This window comes from Dicentrarchus labrax, unplaced genomic scaffold (genome assembly GCF_905237075.1).
Source record: "Dicentrarchus labrax unplaced genomic scaffold, dlabrax2021, whole genome shotgun sequence".
NCBI classification, from domain to species: Eukaryota; Metazoa; Chordata; class Actinopteri; family Moronidae; genus Dicentrarchus; species Dicentrarchus labrax.
This window is the reverse complement of record NW_026136716.1, coordinates 15,451,008-15,467,370: the sequence shown is the minus strand read 5'-3', so window position 1 is coordinate 15,467,370 and position 16,363 is coordinate 15,451,008. Positions and strand designations below refer to the sequence as shown.

The window sequence follows — 16,363 nt, the reverse complement described above, 5'->3', positions numbered from 1 at the left end:
TGTGGTAAAAGAAGCCATCTAAAATAGTGGTTCCCAACCTGAGGGTCCAGACCCCCATGGGTCATCAGAGCTTAATGATTGGGGGGGGGTGATTTTAAGAGGTGTGAGAAAAATGTATAAATATATACAGTAAAATTTCATTTCTCTGAAGCAAACTAAATAAAAATTTTATTTTTAAAGTTTAGATCATTATTTAAGTGCTGTAAAAAAAAATTTTTTTTAAGTTTATTATTTATTGTTATATTCACAGAGCCTTATGTAAGCCTTACCGGTCTTGTACTACACTATAAAAAAAAAAAAAAAACAAAACAGAAGAACTAATAGAACATTGAAAGAAAACTGAAAATGTTGGGGCTTCTAAGAATGTTTTTTAAAAGCCGCTTAGGTTTTAAAATAACTTTTTTCATATGTCATTTTTATTTAAGGTGTATTTTTTATCTGTTGTGCTGTATCTGGAGCTGCTGTAACGAGTACTTTTCCAGTGTGGAATCAATAAAGTCTATTTTTTTTAATATTTTATTTTACTCTCCACAACCATTTGGCGACGCCTGGAAATGATCTCAGGTTGAGGGAGGGTCACAGGATAACTGCTCTACGCTCAGATGATGTACAGACAGGCGTTCTATTATCTTAACTGGTTTGAAATAAACTGCTGTAAATGGGGAAAATTCCCCCCGCTCTCCGAAGCTTCCCTTTCTTTCTTTTTGGGGTTGCTCCACGTTCAGACCAGGTGGTGGCGGTAGTGTACCTAAAGGCTGGCCATGTAACACTAACCAGCACAAAGAAGAAGAAGCAGAACGCTGTCAGTGCGGAGTGGAGGTCATGCTGTGTGAGTCCAACATGTCTGTGGTGTACCCGACTCTGCTGCTCTGTGTATATGGCTTCTTCTCGAACCTGCGGCCCTCGGAGCCTTTCTTCACCGCCTACCTGATGGGACCAGACAAGAACCTGACGGAGACTCAGGTGAGCTAGCTGGCCGGGCAAAATGCTACTGAGCGGTTAGCACTAAGCTTGCGTCACATTTGAACTTTTTACTTTAGCGTTAATAAACATTTAAACGGAATTATTAATTAGTTTCTTCTGCACTCATGTATAAGTTCCCTTTGCAGCAGCATTATAAACAGTTTATGCGTCTTATTTAACAATAGTTTGATATTACTTTTTTTTTTATACTGATGAATATATTTGTAAAACGGCAGTTTTTGTTGATCAAAATAAACTGAAGTTCGACTTCAAACCCGACATTGTATACACTGAGAAATAAAAGGTTTCCTGTCGTTGCGATATGACTGATGTAACAGATCACCTGTCATAGACAGCCTGTATTCACTGTAAGTGGGGCGCTGCAGCACCCTTTACTGGATTCTACATAATATGAGTATTGGAGTTTTTTTATTTTTCAGTTTTCAGTAGCTATATTAAAGCTGCAGTAGTATAAATATTTGCAATATGATGTTTTTTGCCATATCGTACAGCCCTATTGCATATTCAGCATTTACAGTTGGTCCATTAAACTCTCTAGAGTCCATAGGTGCCTCATAACCAGAGTAATAGGGATACTGTCTGGAAAATATATAAGAAAATATTCAAAATTTCTACCTTGTATTGGGGTGCAGACAAAATTCTTAGAAGCTGATACCTCAGAACAAATGATCTGCATGGCCAGATGCTTTAGAGGTACTGTGATTAATTTATATGAAAGGACCCTTCAAAGCCATCTCTTCAAACAATGTGGATAGTCCTCAACATGTCTGTACACATACGTGGTGTCCTTCCACCACAGACATTTCTTAACTTTCGTACAGAGACTAAAGAAGTGATGATTGCATTTTTCTCGTTACACCACCACTAAAGCTGCTTGTGTCAGAGCTGGAGCATTCATGCTGTACTGCTGTCTGTCTTCATTTTTTCACCCCTCCACCTTCTCTTAACATGCAGACGAACATTTGCTTTAGCAGAATAGGGAAGCCGAAGTTCACTGGTTTACATGCTGCGTTTTGTGCTGAGGCTCACAGGCACACTTAATGTGTTGTGACGATTTAAATCTATTTTACACTTGAACACACAACATACCCAAATCCATATTAAGCTCCATATTTCTACCATTAAAGCAGCCACCTTGCCTCATAATAATAGAACTGGACATCTTGTAATGGCTCAGTTTTTTTTTTGTTTTGCCTGTTTTGTCTAGCACCAACAACAGCCCCATACATTCTCACCTCAGACAGAATAATCCCTCTTGCAAACTGGTTGAATCCTGTGGAATTTGTGGTTAATCCTAAAATAATTACCTCCATCACGTTGTAAATTTGCCTAGAAAAATGTTTCAAAAAGAGGAGCAGTGATGAATCTGTTTTTGCCCTGAATGAATTACAACTGGTAGACCATACTAAGATAAGAAATTACTATCACGTGTCAGAAGCCGCTCTCCACAAGTCCGACTGTCAAAACAGTTACAGAAAAGTGGAAAGTGGCTGAAAATCATTCACAAATAGACAAGAAGTCAGTGCTGCATTATTCCTTGTCTTAAATACAGCTTTTGATATTGATCTACACAAACTATAAAAGCCTGGCTTTGATGCTTTTACAGTGAAATTATTTGAATCCTATTTACAAGAAAGGAGTCTGTATGTTCATTTCCCCATGCATTTATGTGGGCCATAAGGAAGTGTACTTATGTCATTATAGTTGACTCGCTGTCTTTCAATTTAGAGACAATAAACCCTCAATCTGTGTTGAAAGGACTCAGATACACCAGTAACACCCTCATAATAATAAATGGCCAGGTTAATATCTATGAGCAGCTCGCTCTACAGTGAAAGCTGCATATATGTTAGGTTCAGAGTCAACCAGTGATTGACAGAACTGCAAGCCTCGTGCAGGTCAGACTCTAAAGACTTTGAAGGATTACATTAAGACTGCAAAAACTGTAGACTGTAGAAAACTTCACAGATGGCTTGCAATGTAACAATATTAATGTCACTGACAGTGGTCTTTTAAATCTGTGCCGTTAATACTTAATAAGAATTGTTAATGTTGGCACAAGGCCTTGGAGAGGTGGGATCTACATCTTGTGGTGTCCCCAGCAGCCAAAAATGCATTGAAGAGCAGCCAGCAGTATTATAGTACCATTGTGTGGAATCGGTTATGCAGGTCTGTAAAGCAACAATATAATCCAGAACTTTCAAATGAAAACTCAAATCTGCACACTAATACTATAGGTTGTACCTAGGACTCAGTAGAAAGTAGCATTGTTCCTTGGAGGATCAAAATAATTGAAATATAGTAGATTAAATGGAAGCGTGAGATGAACAGGCAGATTATTGCAGCATCCGCAGGGCATTTTACCGGACTGTTGTGGTGAAGACAGAGCTGAGATTTACTGGTCAATCTATGTTCCAACACTCACCTATGTATTGTCATGAGCATTGGTAGTGCCCAAAAGAATGGGATCGCAGATAAAAGTGGCCGAAATGAGTTTCCTCCAGTGCCTAGGGTGGCTGGGCTCGACCTTAGAGAGGGTGAGGAAATCGTAGTAGAGCCGCTGGTCCTTTGTGTCAAAAGTGGTCAGTTGAGGTGGTATGGACATTGAATAGGATGCCTCCTGGGCGTTTTCCGAGTATGCCCAACTGAAAGAAGACCCCCGGGACGACCCAGAGATTACTGGAGGGATTGTATATCCCATCTAGCCTGGGAACATCTCGGGAACCCACAGGAGGAACTGGAAGGTGTTGCTGATGTGCCCTGCTTGACCTCCTGCTACCATGACCCAACCCTGAATCAGCAAATGATAATTCATTGATAGATGGATGAATAGAATTAAAATCTTTTTACTGTAAATCTTCTTTTGTCTGCAGGTCGTCAACGAAATCTATCCAGCATGGACGTATTCCTACCTGGTGCTACTGTTTCCCATCTTCCTGGCCACTGACTACCTCTGTTATAAGCCTGTATTGGTGCTGCAGGCCACCAGCCTAGTAGTTACCTATGTTATGCTGCTGAAGGTGAACGGCATACGGGCCATGCAGCTGCTGGAGTTTTTCTTCGGTCTGGCCACAGCCTCGGATGTGGCCTACTACTCCTATATCTACAGTGTGGTGGAGCCGGCACACTACCAGAGAGTGACTGGTTACTGCCGCAGCATCACTCTGTTTGGATCAGCTGCCGGATCTCTGATCGGTCAGCTGCTGCTCTCTGTGGCCAAAGTTCAGCTGCTCCACCTTGTCATCGTCACCCTGACGGCGGCTGCCGTGGCCTTCGTTGCTCCCTGGTTTTTACCTATGCCCAAGAGGAGCTTGTTCTTCCACAAGAGTTCAGAAGCAGTGGAGGAGAGGTCACAGGGAAGCAACACAGCCCTGCTGAGGAAGGCTGAGGATTCAGAGAGCAAAGTGCCTCTGAACACCCAGGACGCCTTCACGGTGAGTGACAGGCTGCTACGTTCAGGTCACAGGAGGGTCATGATAGGATCTTCAAATGTGAATACTGTAATTGTATTTTTTATGAAGAGACATGTTTGACCTCTCCCTTTCTCCATGCAGATACCCAGGTCCTCTGAGGCAGGAAATCACAAAAGAGGTCTTGTGCATGTCTTGCGGCTCTTGTTTGAGGACTTCCTGCACTGCTACAGGTGTCGCCCCCTGCTGGCGTGGTCGCTGTGGTGGGCTCTGGCCACCTGCGGCTACTTCCAGGTCATCAACTATGTTCAACCACTGTGGGAGAATATTCGTCCATCCCACGACTATGAAATCTACAATGGCTACGTAGAGACACTGTCCACACTGCTGGGTGAGGGTGCAACGTTATCAGATTTAAAGACAGTTTTGAATTTCAAGCTGTGCTTTCTTGGATGAAATTTACTGGAAAATACTTTTACCCAGTAAACCCCAGGCTTCAGACTGGGCAGCAGGTACAGATGTTTCTGAAGTGATGTGTGTAAGAACTGTTTTTTTTGTGTTGTGCTGGTCCATAGGGGCCTTGGCAGCTTTGCTGGTGGGCTACCTGCCTGTGTGCTGGGCTCTGTGGGGGGAGCTGGTTCTATGTGTCCTCTCCCTGCTGATGGCTGTGTGTGTGTTTGTCATGGACACACTCAGGAACATCTGGCTGTGTTACAGCTCATACATCGTCTTCAGAGCCACCTACATGCTGCTCATCACTGTGGCAACGTAAGTCGCTTGCAGTTCATTTAGACTGCAAGTTGAACAGATAAACAGAGAGCTTTTAAGTTCATCTTGAGTATCCGAAAGTCAGGGGATGTCAGTTTACTAAATGATAGAAAAGATGTAATTTAAAGAAAAAGGTTACCATAGGTCAAGCTTATTGGGGAGCACCCTCATTTTGGATCTTCTTCAAGCTGTTGCACTTATAGATTATACATTTTGAATTCAAAACAGGTCATTACACCTCAGAACTTAATTTCCAAAATTCAAATAAAAAGGGACAGCCCTAGTGTGTGTGTGTGTGTGTGTGTGTGTGTGTGTGTGTGTGTGTGTGTGTGTGTGTGTGTGTGTGTGTGTGTGTGTGTGTGTGTGTGTGTGTGTTTTATTTATATATATATATATATATATATATACATAATATTGGGATGAAATATAGGTAATGTACTTTTAAAATTAAAATATTAGCCTGGTCACAATTTTAAAACACTACAGCGCGCTGATAATTAGCCTATAAACACCTGTAGAATAAGGTCAACATATATTTAAAATGTGGTTAGATTGTTAACATTGACATGCTAGTTTTGCAGTTCATTAGTTTATACATTTTTTTTTTTTATAAATATGAGTTGAGCATGCCCTGTTTTTATTAAGAGTATGATGAGTTGGAGCTGTGTAAGTCTGTATTAGCATATGTTTGTCTTTTTCCCTGAATCACCACCCCAAAAGAAACTAAATATGAGCTTAAACAACTAGCAGGGCTGCTGGGTAACGAGGGATTATGTTTCTCGATCGCAGTTCTTTAGTTGAGGCAGTAGGTTGTGATTGGATTTAAATGTTAACTTTCTAAAATACTATACTCCAGGTTTCATTCCAAGTTTTGTTATTTCATTGCCAAACTGCTGTATAAATCGAGGAGAGACACTGACCTTCCTCATGTACAGTATTTCATGATGTTTTTCTGTCATTTGCCCTCTGACCCATCAGATATCAGATCGCAGCCAATCTCAACATGCAGCGCTACGCCTTGGTGTTTGGAGTGAACACCTTCGTGGCTCTGCTGCTACAGACTCTGCTCACTATAGTGGTGGTGGACTCAGCTGGACTGGGCCTTGATGTCTTTACACAGGTAAAAAAGTTGCTCATGACAACATACATGTTGTCACCTGTGCTCTTTATCCACCTCCCACAATGTAAATTTTATTGTCTTGTTTTCTTCCCTCAGTTCCTTATCTATGGCTGCTACTTTGCAGTCATTTCTATGGTCTTCCTCCTCGCTGGGCTTTGCAAACTGGCTTCCAAGAGGCGCTCCAAGCAGGAGGTCCTGGCCGACAGCCCAGCAGAAACAGAGTCAGACTCTCCGCCGATCAGTGGCGCTGTCTCCTGATGGCACATAACGATAGATATTGAATAGCTTCTCACATATTAAGCAGGAGAGGTGAGTGAGCTTCAGTAATCTCTTCAGCCACAACAGTAGAGGCTAAAACTACACTTAGTAAAACCTAGAGTCAACCTCTGTGGCTGGCAAATGACGCCAACACAGAAGTAATAAAAACTGCAGCTCCTGTCCATTCTTATTTATAGTCTGTGAGTGAAATGCTTCAAGCTGTATTCATCTGTAAGGTCATTGCGTGGCAGAATGGCATCACATACGTTAGTGTTTCATCTAAACTGGGTTGAATGAAACTATGGATGCCCTCCGGAGCTGCTCTTTGCTGTTGGGGGGCCAGAAACGACACTGGCAGTTCCAGAGTAAGGACTAGGTCCAGTCCACCAGAGAACAAGCCGAAGAAGTGCTTGGTGCGTAGAGGGACAGCCCACCCGCCCTGCCGATACCCAGAAAGGAGCAGCACAAACTGTACATTTTTACACAATCAAAACAAAAAACTTAATTTATCCTGTATGGTTTTAAAACATGGTTCTGGAATGGAAAGAAAACCCAAACACACGATACCCAGATTAATTTCTGTCCATTTCCCAGCTGTTTGAAACTGATGCCTTAGACTTGATGTAAAAGCTCAATAAACACTAGGAATGTTACCTTCGCACCACTACTATAGTAGACCAGCCTAAAAGATATATATTTTTTATATTTATTATTTACTACTGTAATTGATTAATTAATCATTGATAAGTATTAGTACTGAGAAGGATTATCAATATTTGTCTTTAATGAACACAATGCTGTTGAAGCTTGAAATGTTACACTGTTCACCTAGAGCACATGTTTAATATTGTTAGGCTGCTTATATCGCACAAAATGTTAATTACTGTTAAATGTTCTGTTACTGGATTTAGACAAAGTGCCAAAAAAAGTTAAAAGAAATATCTGGAGCTTCTAACTTTTTTAAAAATAAATTCCTAAACATTTTCAGGGAGTTGGAGGATACGTTTTTTTATTTTCACCAAATCTAATGAAAAGACCAAAACCAACAATGTGTTTGTCCGTCTCTCAATGCTTTGTGATTTCCCTGCCCTGTCTGAGGCTCTCAGCCCATTGATTTCTTTTGAAGATGTGATCCTAAAACAGCTGCTCACTGTAGTTTTTAAAGGCAGCAGAAAATAGTGTGTTTGTTGGGGACTATTTCCAGCGGCGGATGAATCCACATTTGGTGCTTTATTGAGTATTTGGGCAGCAGGATGGTGTATGTGGGATTGAGTCAAAATAAATTAGTGTTGTGTGTTCATGGTGATGAAGGAACGGAGTGGCTCATTGATGTTTTTTAATAGGTTTTGGACAACAGTGGAGCTCTATGGCACATCAGGTTTTGATACACCCACACACACACACACAATGCTTGTTAGTAGATACATTCTTGAAAAGTGTCCTGAGATAACTTCTGTTATGAATTGGCGCTATACAAATAAAATTGAATTGAATTGAATTCTCTGTTGGTTACGGCTCTGGACATGAGATTTGTTGACAAAAAGACAAATGACACCAGACTTTAATGTGTTAAAGTGATGACCAAATATAAGTGAACCTTGCATGGTAGCCTGCTGCCATTGGTGAGTGTGTGTGTGTGTGAGCACTTTGGATAAAATAACTACATAAATGCAGTGCATTTATCTTATTTTTATAATGTCTATTTCTGTACTACTGGTACTAATGTCGTCATGTATTCACAAAAAAAACGGTTATGAATGTTATAAACCAAGATTATGTGTTGCTTAATATCAATACAAACAACTGATAATAGTGTTGGATTATCACATTTGTAACTGTAGCTCTTATATAAATAATACTTTGGTACAGTCACAAGATGCAGACACTATTCGTCTGCCTGTGAAACACTTTGATTTGCAAGATAAAGGCCAGTGTCAGTGTTGAGCACACATGACCCAGAGTTAGCAGATGTAGAAGAGAAACAATATGTGCTTCATGTTCATGTTTATATGTGAATAAAGTATGTTGTTTGCAAATGTGTTTTTCTATCAACAAGCAAGCAGACAAAGCAAATGTAAACAAATGTAAAAGTTTAAATGGTGTTTTTTTTTAGTGTCACTGTTGCCTCACATCAAAAAGGTTCCTGGTTCGTATCCCGACTCAGACAGAGCCTTCAAATGTGCAGTTTCCATGTTCTCTACTAGTTTGCGTGGTTGGTCCACTGCTGTGGATGGGGGCAGGAACAAAATGTACTTTAGTAACCTAAAAAAAGGCCCACCTAAAAAAACCAATCTCTGCTTATCTGCTGTATTTTGAATTTTTAATATTCTTACCGCCATCACACATCTCTTTCAGATGGGAAACTGAAGCCATAATATATGCACCTATGCTTTCTCCAAGGCCATCAGACTGAATCAGATATATAAATGCTTCACTTTCCTGATGAAAAAGGCTTTTTGACAGCAAGTTAAAGCAGTGAAATTATTCCAGATGTAGCATACACTTACACTGATACAGATCTTTTCGGTGGCAAAAATATGTTATGTTGAACACCCTTAGTAGTACATTGGTTAGCTTCTGTGCTGGGACTCCTGTCTGCTTCTGCAAAGGGATATAGGATAAGTACCTCATACACAAAAAACCTGAACTATCCCTTTAAAAGCCAGGACATCCATGCACAGTTTGTCAGTATATCTGTCAGTAAGTGCAACAAATTTCACCAATACTGTAAAACTTCAGTTGATAGTCTGGGCTTTTATTTGCTTCAATCAACTCAGCCTACATTAAGCCTCTGTATGGAACAAGCTTTCAATTCCTTTTGCACAAAACTCTTGCTTAGCAAAGATGTGATAATCAAATTGTTTACACTTTTTAAATTTTTTTCTTAATGTTTTGTAAGCTTCTCTTTCTTTTTATTTAAAATATTCTATAATATATTTCCCATTGTTAAAGTACATGTATATTGCATTTACATATTTACTAATACATACTAGATATGTATTACTGTTATTATTATTCTTTTTTTTACTTGTTACAAGTGTTACAAGTTGGGGTGGGATGGTAGTACATGTCTTGTGTGCATTTAATGTGAAAACTGTGAACAAGAATGTCTATAAAAATCCAGACTAGGCTTCTAATTAAGACCTGATTTTATTTGCCAAAACATGTAGCCACACTAGGCTAATAAAGGAGACCTACCTCTAATGGGACCCTGAATGAAATTAAGTTTTACAGTATTTTTGGAAATGCATATGTAAAAAACTGAATTTGATCGGAATAGTAGTGAATTATTCAAGTGTTTATTTGTTAAGTTGTTGTATGAAAGACACATTTGTCATTAAGACTAATTTCTCTCTGTACAGAGTTGATAAGTGAATGGATTTTAAACATTTGGCCTTTGCTGTATGTAATGGTGCCTCTCCTCTTTTTCCTGTATGTACTAAGTGTATTCATTATTTTTTACGTCAGTAGAGGCAGTCACCAATTTACCAGATGCTGGGCCGCCTCCTTTGACGTCTCACTTGAGCCATATTATCTATTGTACGAGATTTTTTTTGTGTAAAAGTGTTCATTCCAGATTTCCGTTAAATTCTTTGCACTGTTTTTCTACTTGGTCATACATGGAATCTTGTGTGTGGAGTACAAAACTGTAAAGGTGTGTTGTCATGGTACTATAAACAAATGGACTGAGTAAAGGCGTGTGTGTTAGGGGCTCCCCAATAAACTTAAAAATACACATCCAATACATAACACAAAAAAAATATTTCTTTGTGACTGTTATTGCATAGAGATAGCAACTTTTTGTAGTCTTGTTTTATAAGCATACTAATAAACAGAAGTAAGTTTACTATCCATTGTTTTCATTTTCTTTCTTCAGAAAACAAGGAGTCTACAGCTATGCTAGCTTTGAGTCTGTGTGGTGCTTTCAGCTAAAAAAAAAGCATGCTACATGGGAATTAAGATTTAAAAGTCTATATTTTTGCTTTTTAATCATGTCTTTTCAGTTGTATTTTGTTTAAATAAAGTTAATAAAAAGGACAGGAGTGAGAAATATATCAATCTGTACACCCCCACAGTCCTGAGGAGGGATTAGCAGTTTTTCTAGGAGGATGGAATAGTTCAAAGGTTCACTAACGGTGGTTCAAAAAATTAATTAGTCCTAAATCACATTAGTTAAATATGAAGATGTTCCACAGAACCACATTTTTATTTTTTAGAAAGGTGGAGTGTATTTATTTTGTTTGCTAAATTAGACTTGGATGTAATGACTGATGGGATTTTGTAGGTTAAGTACTAAATTCATACTAGATAAAACTAATTTAATAACATTTTAGTGAAGTGCTTAAGTAGATTATAATAATCATTTTATGATGTATCTCCTGTTTCAGTCTGCTGCAGTGATGGTAGGCTGATGAGCCAGAACACTGCCATCTACTGGCATGAACAGTCAACTGAAGGTTTCTCTATTTAAACTGTCAGCAACAGGGTTTCAAACAAGTACTATGAGATCATGGGAGTGGTTTCTAGACATTTTAATGTGGGAATGTTACATATTATATCTTTAAAGTCTCTGTGTCTAGTTAAAGTTGACATACTATTATTGAGAGATTATTATTTAAAACCTTGCAATGGTGCTTTAGTAAAATGCAGAATTAAAAATATATTCCTCTATGTCAGTAAACTGAATAACTTTGGGTTGTGAACAAAACAAGGCATTTGAGGATGTTCCCTTGTCTTTGGGAAACAGTGATCAACATTTTCACCATTTTCTGACCTTTTATTGGCCAAAGAAATAATCGTTAGTCACAAAACTTTTTTTTTAATTTTGATTTTTTTTATTGGTGATATACATAACACATTGGTGACAAGTGATTACTTTGCAACATTAAACTGAGCACACATACAAGCAACATACAGCAAGACAAAACATTTACAAACAATTACAACATTGTAAACAATAGCATTGGGGGGCATAACAGTATGGGCATGAGTGTCTGTGGGGGAATGGAGAAGAGGAATAATGTATTTATAGTATAGTTAGTTGCAACCCTATACAAAATAAATACAGACAATCCAAACTTTTCTGGTGGCAGTATCACTTTCTTTCCACATTAAAAACAAATAATTTAAATTGTTCCCTTTTCATGACAGATCTAATGTTCAGCCTTGACTGCAGTAGGAGTGTACATAGATATACTGGACAGTCCCTTATCACAACAAACAAAACATGTAAATATTAACTATGTTTGTCCATTTACAGGATCTGTTGGTTGCACAAAATGCCTTAAGTTTTCTCCTAAAGTATGACATTTAACGGCTAAATTTCTCCTTAGCTGAGGGACTTAAGGGTGTTGCACAGAATCCCTTAAAAGGCCCCAAGGAAAGGAAAAATATGAAGGCATTCACTGCATTGAAAGTGATTTCCAAAGTTTCCATAGAGACTGTTGATTGAGATACCTGATGACAAGGTCCATCCAAAAGTGAAAAAAACAACAACAGCTTGTCTTATCTGGCCAAAAAAGACAGATCACGGATTAAAGGAAGGATCCAACAAAACTGGTAAAAATAACTCAGACGTTCACTTACAGCTTTGTTAAAGTTAGACTAGGCTAACTTTTGTATGGTTGACAGTGAAAGAAATCTCTGTACAGTGTTTAAAGCTGGTCACTGTCCAGTATTAGATACCTGTGAGCCTAAGCATTTCTATGTGTGTGTGTGTGTGTGTGAGTCAGGTGAGGCTCCAGATGACAGTGAGCACGGCCATTATGCCATTAAGGACAGCAACGCCATAACCCATGTGGAAACCATCTCTGGAAGAAAGCACACACAGATTCCTGTTTTTAACATGTTGACGACATCACCAGCAGTAAGGTTGTGTTAGACATACTGGATATACTGGTGTAAGCTGGTGTGTTACCTGAAGTGGGTGAGTGTCAGTGTTGGGATGCCAGTCTGCTGTGAGTCAAGGTAGGTGAGAGTCCATGAAAAGACACAGCAGATACATCCTGCTAATACTGACAGCACCAGGATACTCCAGAAACCTACACGCACACAGACACACACACACCTTAATTAAAACTTAGTTACAACTTAAATAATAAAAAATTCAAACTGATCATTGTGATTGTGAGAGCAGAAGCAACATTAAGAGCTTGATTTTATTCATTTAATGAATACATATCAAATTATATCAAATTCAGCTGTTTAAAGTTACTGATTCCATTATAATTCCACCTTAATCTGAGCATGAGAAATTAGGTAGCCTCTATAATTGCAGATTAACTAGTGCTACAGAACCTAGTAATTATTGTTATACATTATAAATGGTCCATTATACATTATTTACAATACTGAAATGTGGGAATAGCCTAAGAGTATGTTCTGTTAGCAGTATAATGCCAGTCGCACAACTCCTGCAGTTTAATGTTTCCAGGCTCAGCAGTAAGCATTACCAACTGAAGGAATAACCTTAATAATATTTCAATCCTTTGATTCGGCCAGCATCAAATATGCAACGCTGTGGTGATAGCAACACTTACAATTACCTGAAATCATCAGAAGGCTGAATTGAGCGTAAAACATATAAACACCAACATCTTATTACTGGATGTTACATAAGCGGTGTTAACATCACTTAAAATGAAAGAATTTTTCAAACTGTAGATTTTTTCAGTGGAGGCTGGAGTGTGTGTGTGTGTGTCTGTCTGTCTCTCTCTCTCTGTCCGGTTGATTGATGGAGCATGAGGAAACAGCTGGCAGACTTGTGTAATAGTCTAATGATGACTTTGAACTTTGAAAAGTGCTAAACATCGTATGCAGCTTCTCAAATGTGAGGGTTTGCTGCTTTTCTCCGTCATATTCATGTTAGTAAATTAAATATCTTTAGGTTTTAGACCTTTAGATTATTTTTTTTATATTTTAGAGACAATAATTTGCAGATCAATTGACAATGAAAATACGTTTTTTGTCTTATTGTAATGTACTTGATGTTATATTGAATGGCATGTAATGATATGTTCAGCTTATGATTTGATACAATTCTGGGTTTTACAATTATGTTTTTCTTACTATGTTTTTAACAAAATGAGAAAATAAAGACAAATTATGACTAAAATAAGACTTTTCCTTTTCAAATTATAGAACTGCTTTCATTTCTTCCAAAGTAGGGCTGGGTATCGGCAAAAATCTGCCGATACTATACGTATCACAATACAAGGGTTATGATTCAATATATTGCGATTTTTAAATGTCTAATTTTAGGAAACTGTCATAGTATAAAAAACACAACACTATATGTATAAAATCTGAGTAAAAGAAGTTTACTTATGCAATAAGAACAGCAGGATTTGTATCTACCACAATCCCACTAACGTCCTGCACTACTTTTTGTGCAATATGAGCATTGGAGTGGAGTTAAATGACCGAACAACACTGCCATCTAGCGGTCGGGGGTTTAAACACATCATCTTTACACTAAAGTATTAATTGAAAATCAAGTGTATTGATGTTTTCTTACACCCCTAGTCCTGATGGACAAAATCAGCAGATACTGATACTCACCCAACATCCTCTCTTCAGTCCCATCCTGTCCTCTCACTCTCTCTGCCCGCAGCTCTGAAACGTTGTGTTAAAAGTTGTGTCTCATTATTTCCCCAACTGTTTGACTGTGCCATAGTAGTCAAAACAATGTGGTAAAACGGAATGTCACTGACTCACTTTTGGCTCAACAATCTCTTTAAATGTCAGACAGACATGAGAACAGCTCAAGGGATCTTGTCAAATGATATTTACAAATAAATTAGGAATGGACCAATATATTGTGAGACAGTTAAATCACGATGCAAATACGTGGAGTATACCTCCTAAACAAAACTCAGATGCTGGTAAAAAAGCTAAAAGCACTAACTAATAATATTCCCATGGCATTATTTATTATTAGCCCTGTCAATCATCGTAAAGCAGGAAGAGAGAAGGAATGAAGAATACAGATTTAGTTTCTAATATTTATCCTAAACTCAATATTTTCAAAGGACACTTCACTTGCAACTTTTTCTGATTTTCCATAGTGGTCATTTATTTGACTCGCCATTGTCTAAGTCTACCTTTAACCATCTTTGGATACTATTTGGAGACCAACAGACAAAAAACCAATGCGCTCATTTGGAAAAATGTATTCTCTAGTGTGTTCTTTAATTTGGTAGAGACATCTCTTTACCAGGTCTGTTGGGTTTTAGTGGGCTTCTCCATGCATCTCCCACAGGCTTCAATGGAACTGGCACTGCACAGCATTAGTTTGTTGGTGTTATGATGTAATGACATTGAGCCAGTGAGTGCCCATGTTTCATTTACTGCAATGTAAATTATTTTCAACACTGGCTATCATACTGTAAGACGGTAAAATGGTTGATATCTTGATTTGTAAGTGAAACGTTTTATGTTATTGATGTTATCTTCCTGTATTGATTTGAACACTCCCCAAAATGAGCAGGAAGTGTCAACACATCTGAGCTACTTTTAACCAATCACTTCAAAGTATACGTAGCAATTTCAACACCATCCTCTGCGCGAGACGCACACACCCTTGTGTGACACACGTGCGCGAGGAAACAAAACGCCCCCCACACATGCGCATACACGCTTACCACCTACCTTTGAGTATGGGGTAGATGAGGGCGCACAAACAACCAACAGCGGCCACTGCCACGGCCGAACTCAACACTGACATCACGACGACGGACCACAGTTTGGGGCCTCTCCGGGCGGTGAATGTCCGTCCCGCTCTGGCACCGTGTCCCTCTCCTGACACAGAATGAGATTCTGTATGTTCCATATCCTCTGGCGAATATGAGCGACCGAAACTTTCTCTCCAAACGTCCGTGTCTGTCGCACTCCTCGGCATTCTGGTGGACTTAAATTGTGAACTTTCTTTTAGGGAACATGGGACAACTTGAGTATTTACACACTTAACTCAGAGCGCGTGTTAAACTGCATCGTGGCCGTTTCAGTTGTATCAGGAACTGCTGCAGCAGGTTTCTTTTTCCACTCGCACTTCCGCACACAGAATTGTCCCTCAGGCTGTTCCGTCAGTGCAGTTGTAACTATTTTTTATTTTAATTTTTATTTTTTACATTTGTATTAAAGCCTGTGTCAAACATTCACTGCCTCAGTTTAACCAGGACAAGGTCTGTAATTTTACAAAGGAGTCTTGATTTACTGTCAAATATTGATGACGTGCACAAAGAAAAAAAAAGTCCAGGTTTGCTTTAGCCTGCAGGGTGTCTTCAGGATCTTAAAGTCTAAACTCCAATCAATATTCCAATATAATTATATTATAATGTAAATAAAGAATCACTTAAAAAAAGAAAGAAAGGGTCATCATTACATACTTTGTCCAACAGAGAACATGGACAGGTCTATTTTTACACAGTAAGCCATATAAAAATACACTTAAACTATGTTTGTTTATGTTATGTGCATGTTAAATGTTAAAGAGTTCGGTCTAGACCTGCTCTATTTGAAAAGTGTCCTGAGATAACTTCTGTTATGAATTGGCGCTATACAAATAAAATTGAATTGAATTGAATTGAAAATAAAAGAAATACTAACATCCCATATATTGCTGTGTGATTGTAAACAACAAAATATCAATATATCAGCCTAAAAAATACACTATTGGTTGGGCTACTTTAAACTTAAGAGGTGGGGTTAGGGATTGAGATTTTCAGTTTCAGATGGACCCAATGAATGCATTATTGGCCAGGTATGTGCACACATACAAGGAATGTGACTCTGGGTTTATCTTGCTCTCAATGTACAAACACAA

General features: G+C 38.6%; 2 protein-coding genes across 3 annotated transcripts; one reads left to right on the top strand and one right to left on the bottom strand.

The window, feature by feature from the left end:
- The first annotated feature begins 776 nt into the window (after window positions 1–776).
- Window positions 777–10,387, top strand: slc19a2 (solute carrier family 19 member 2). Its single transcript, XM_051427289.1, has 6 exons — window positions 777–963; window positions 3,858–4,418; window positions 4,539–4,785; window positions 4,970–5,162; window positions 6,141–6,282; window positions 6,379–10,387. Exons 1-6 carry the CDS (start codon window positions 823–825, stop codon window positions 6,538–6,540), a joined length of 1,446 nt encoding a protein of 481 aa, XP_051283249.1. The 5' UTR covers window positions 777–822; the 3' UTR covers window positions 6,541–10,387.
- Window positions 10,388–11,352: 965 nt separating this feature from the next.
- Window positions 11,353–15,618, bottom strand: arl6ip6 (ADP-ribosylation factor-like 6 interacting protein 6). Of its 2 annotated transcripts, XM_051427321.1 has the most exons (5): window positions 15,190–15,618; window positions 14,101–14,154; window positions 12,458–12,581; window positions 12,226–12,350; window positions 11,353–12,049 (listed from the first exon to the last, which is right to left on the bottom strand). In XM_051427321.1, exons 1-4 carry the CDS (start codon window positions 15,437–15,439, stop codon window positions 12,269–12,271), a joined length of 510 nt encoding a protein of 169 aa, XP_051283281.1. In that variant the 5' UTR covers window positions 15,440–15,618; the 3' UTR covers window positions 11,353–12,049; window positions 12,226–12,268. The 2 variants fall into 2 exon arrangements, with proteins under 2 accessions (XP_051283281.1, XP_051283282.1); XM_051427322.1 differs by having other exon boundaries at window positions 11,353–12,350.
- Window positions 15,619–16,363: the final 745 nt, after the last annotated feature.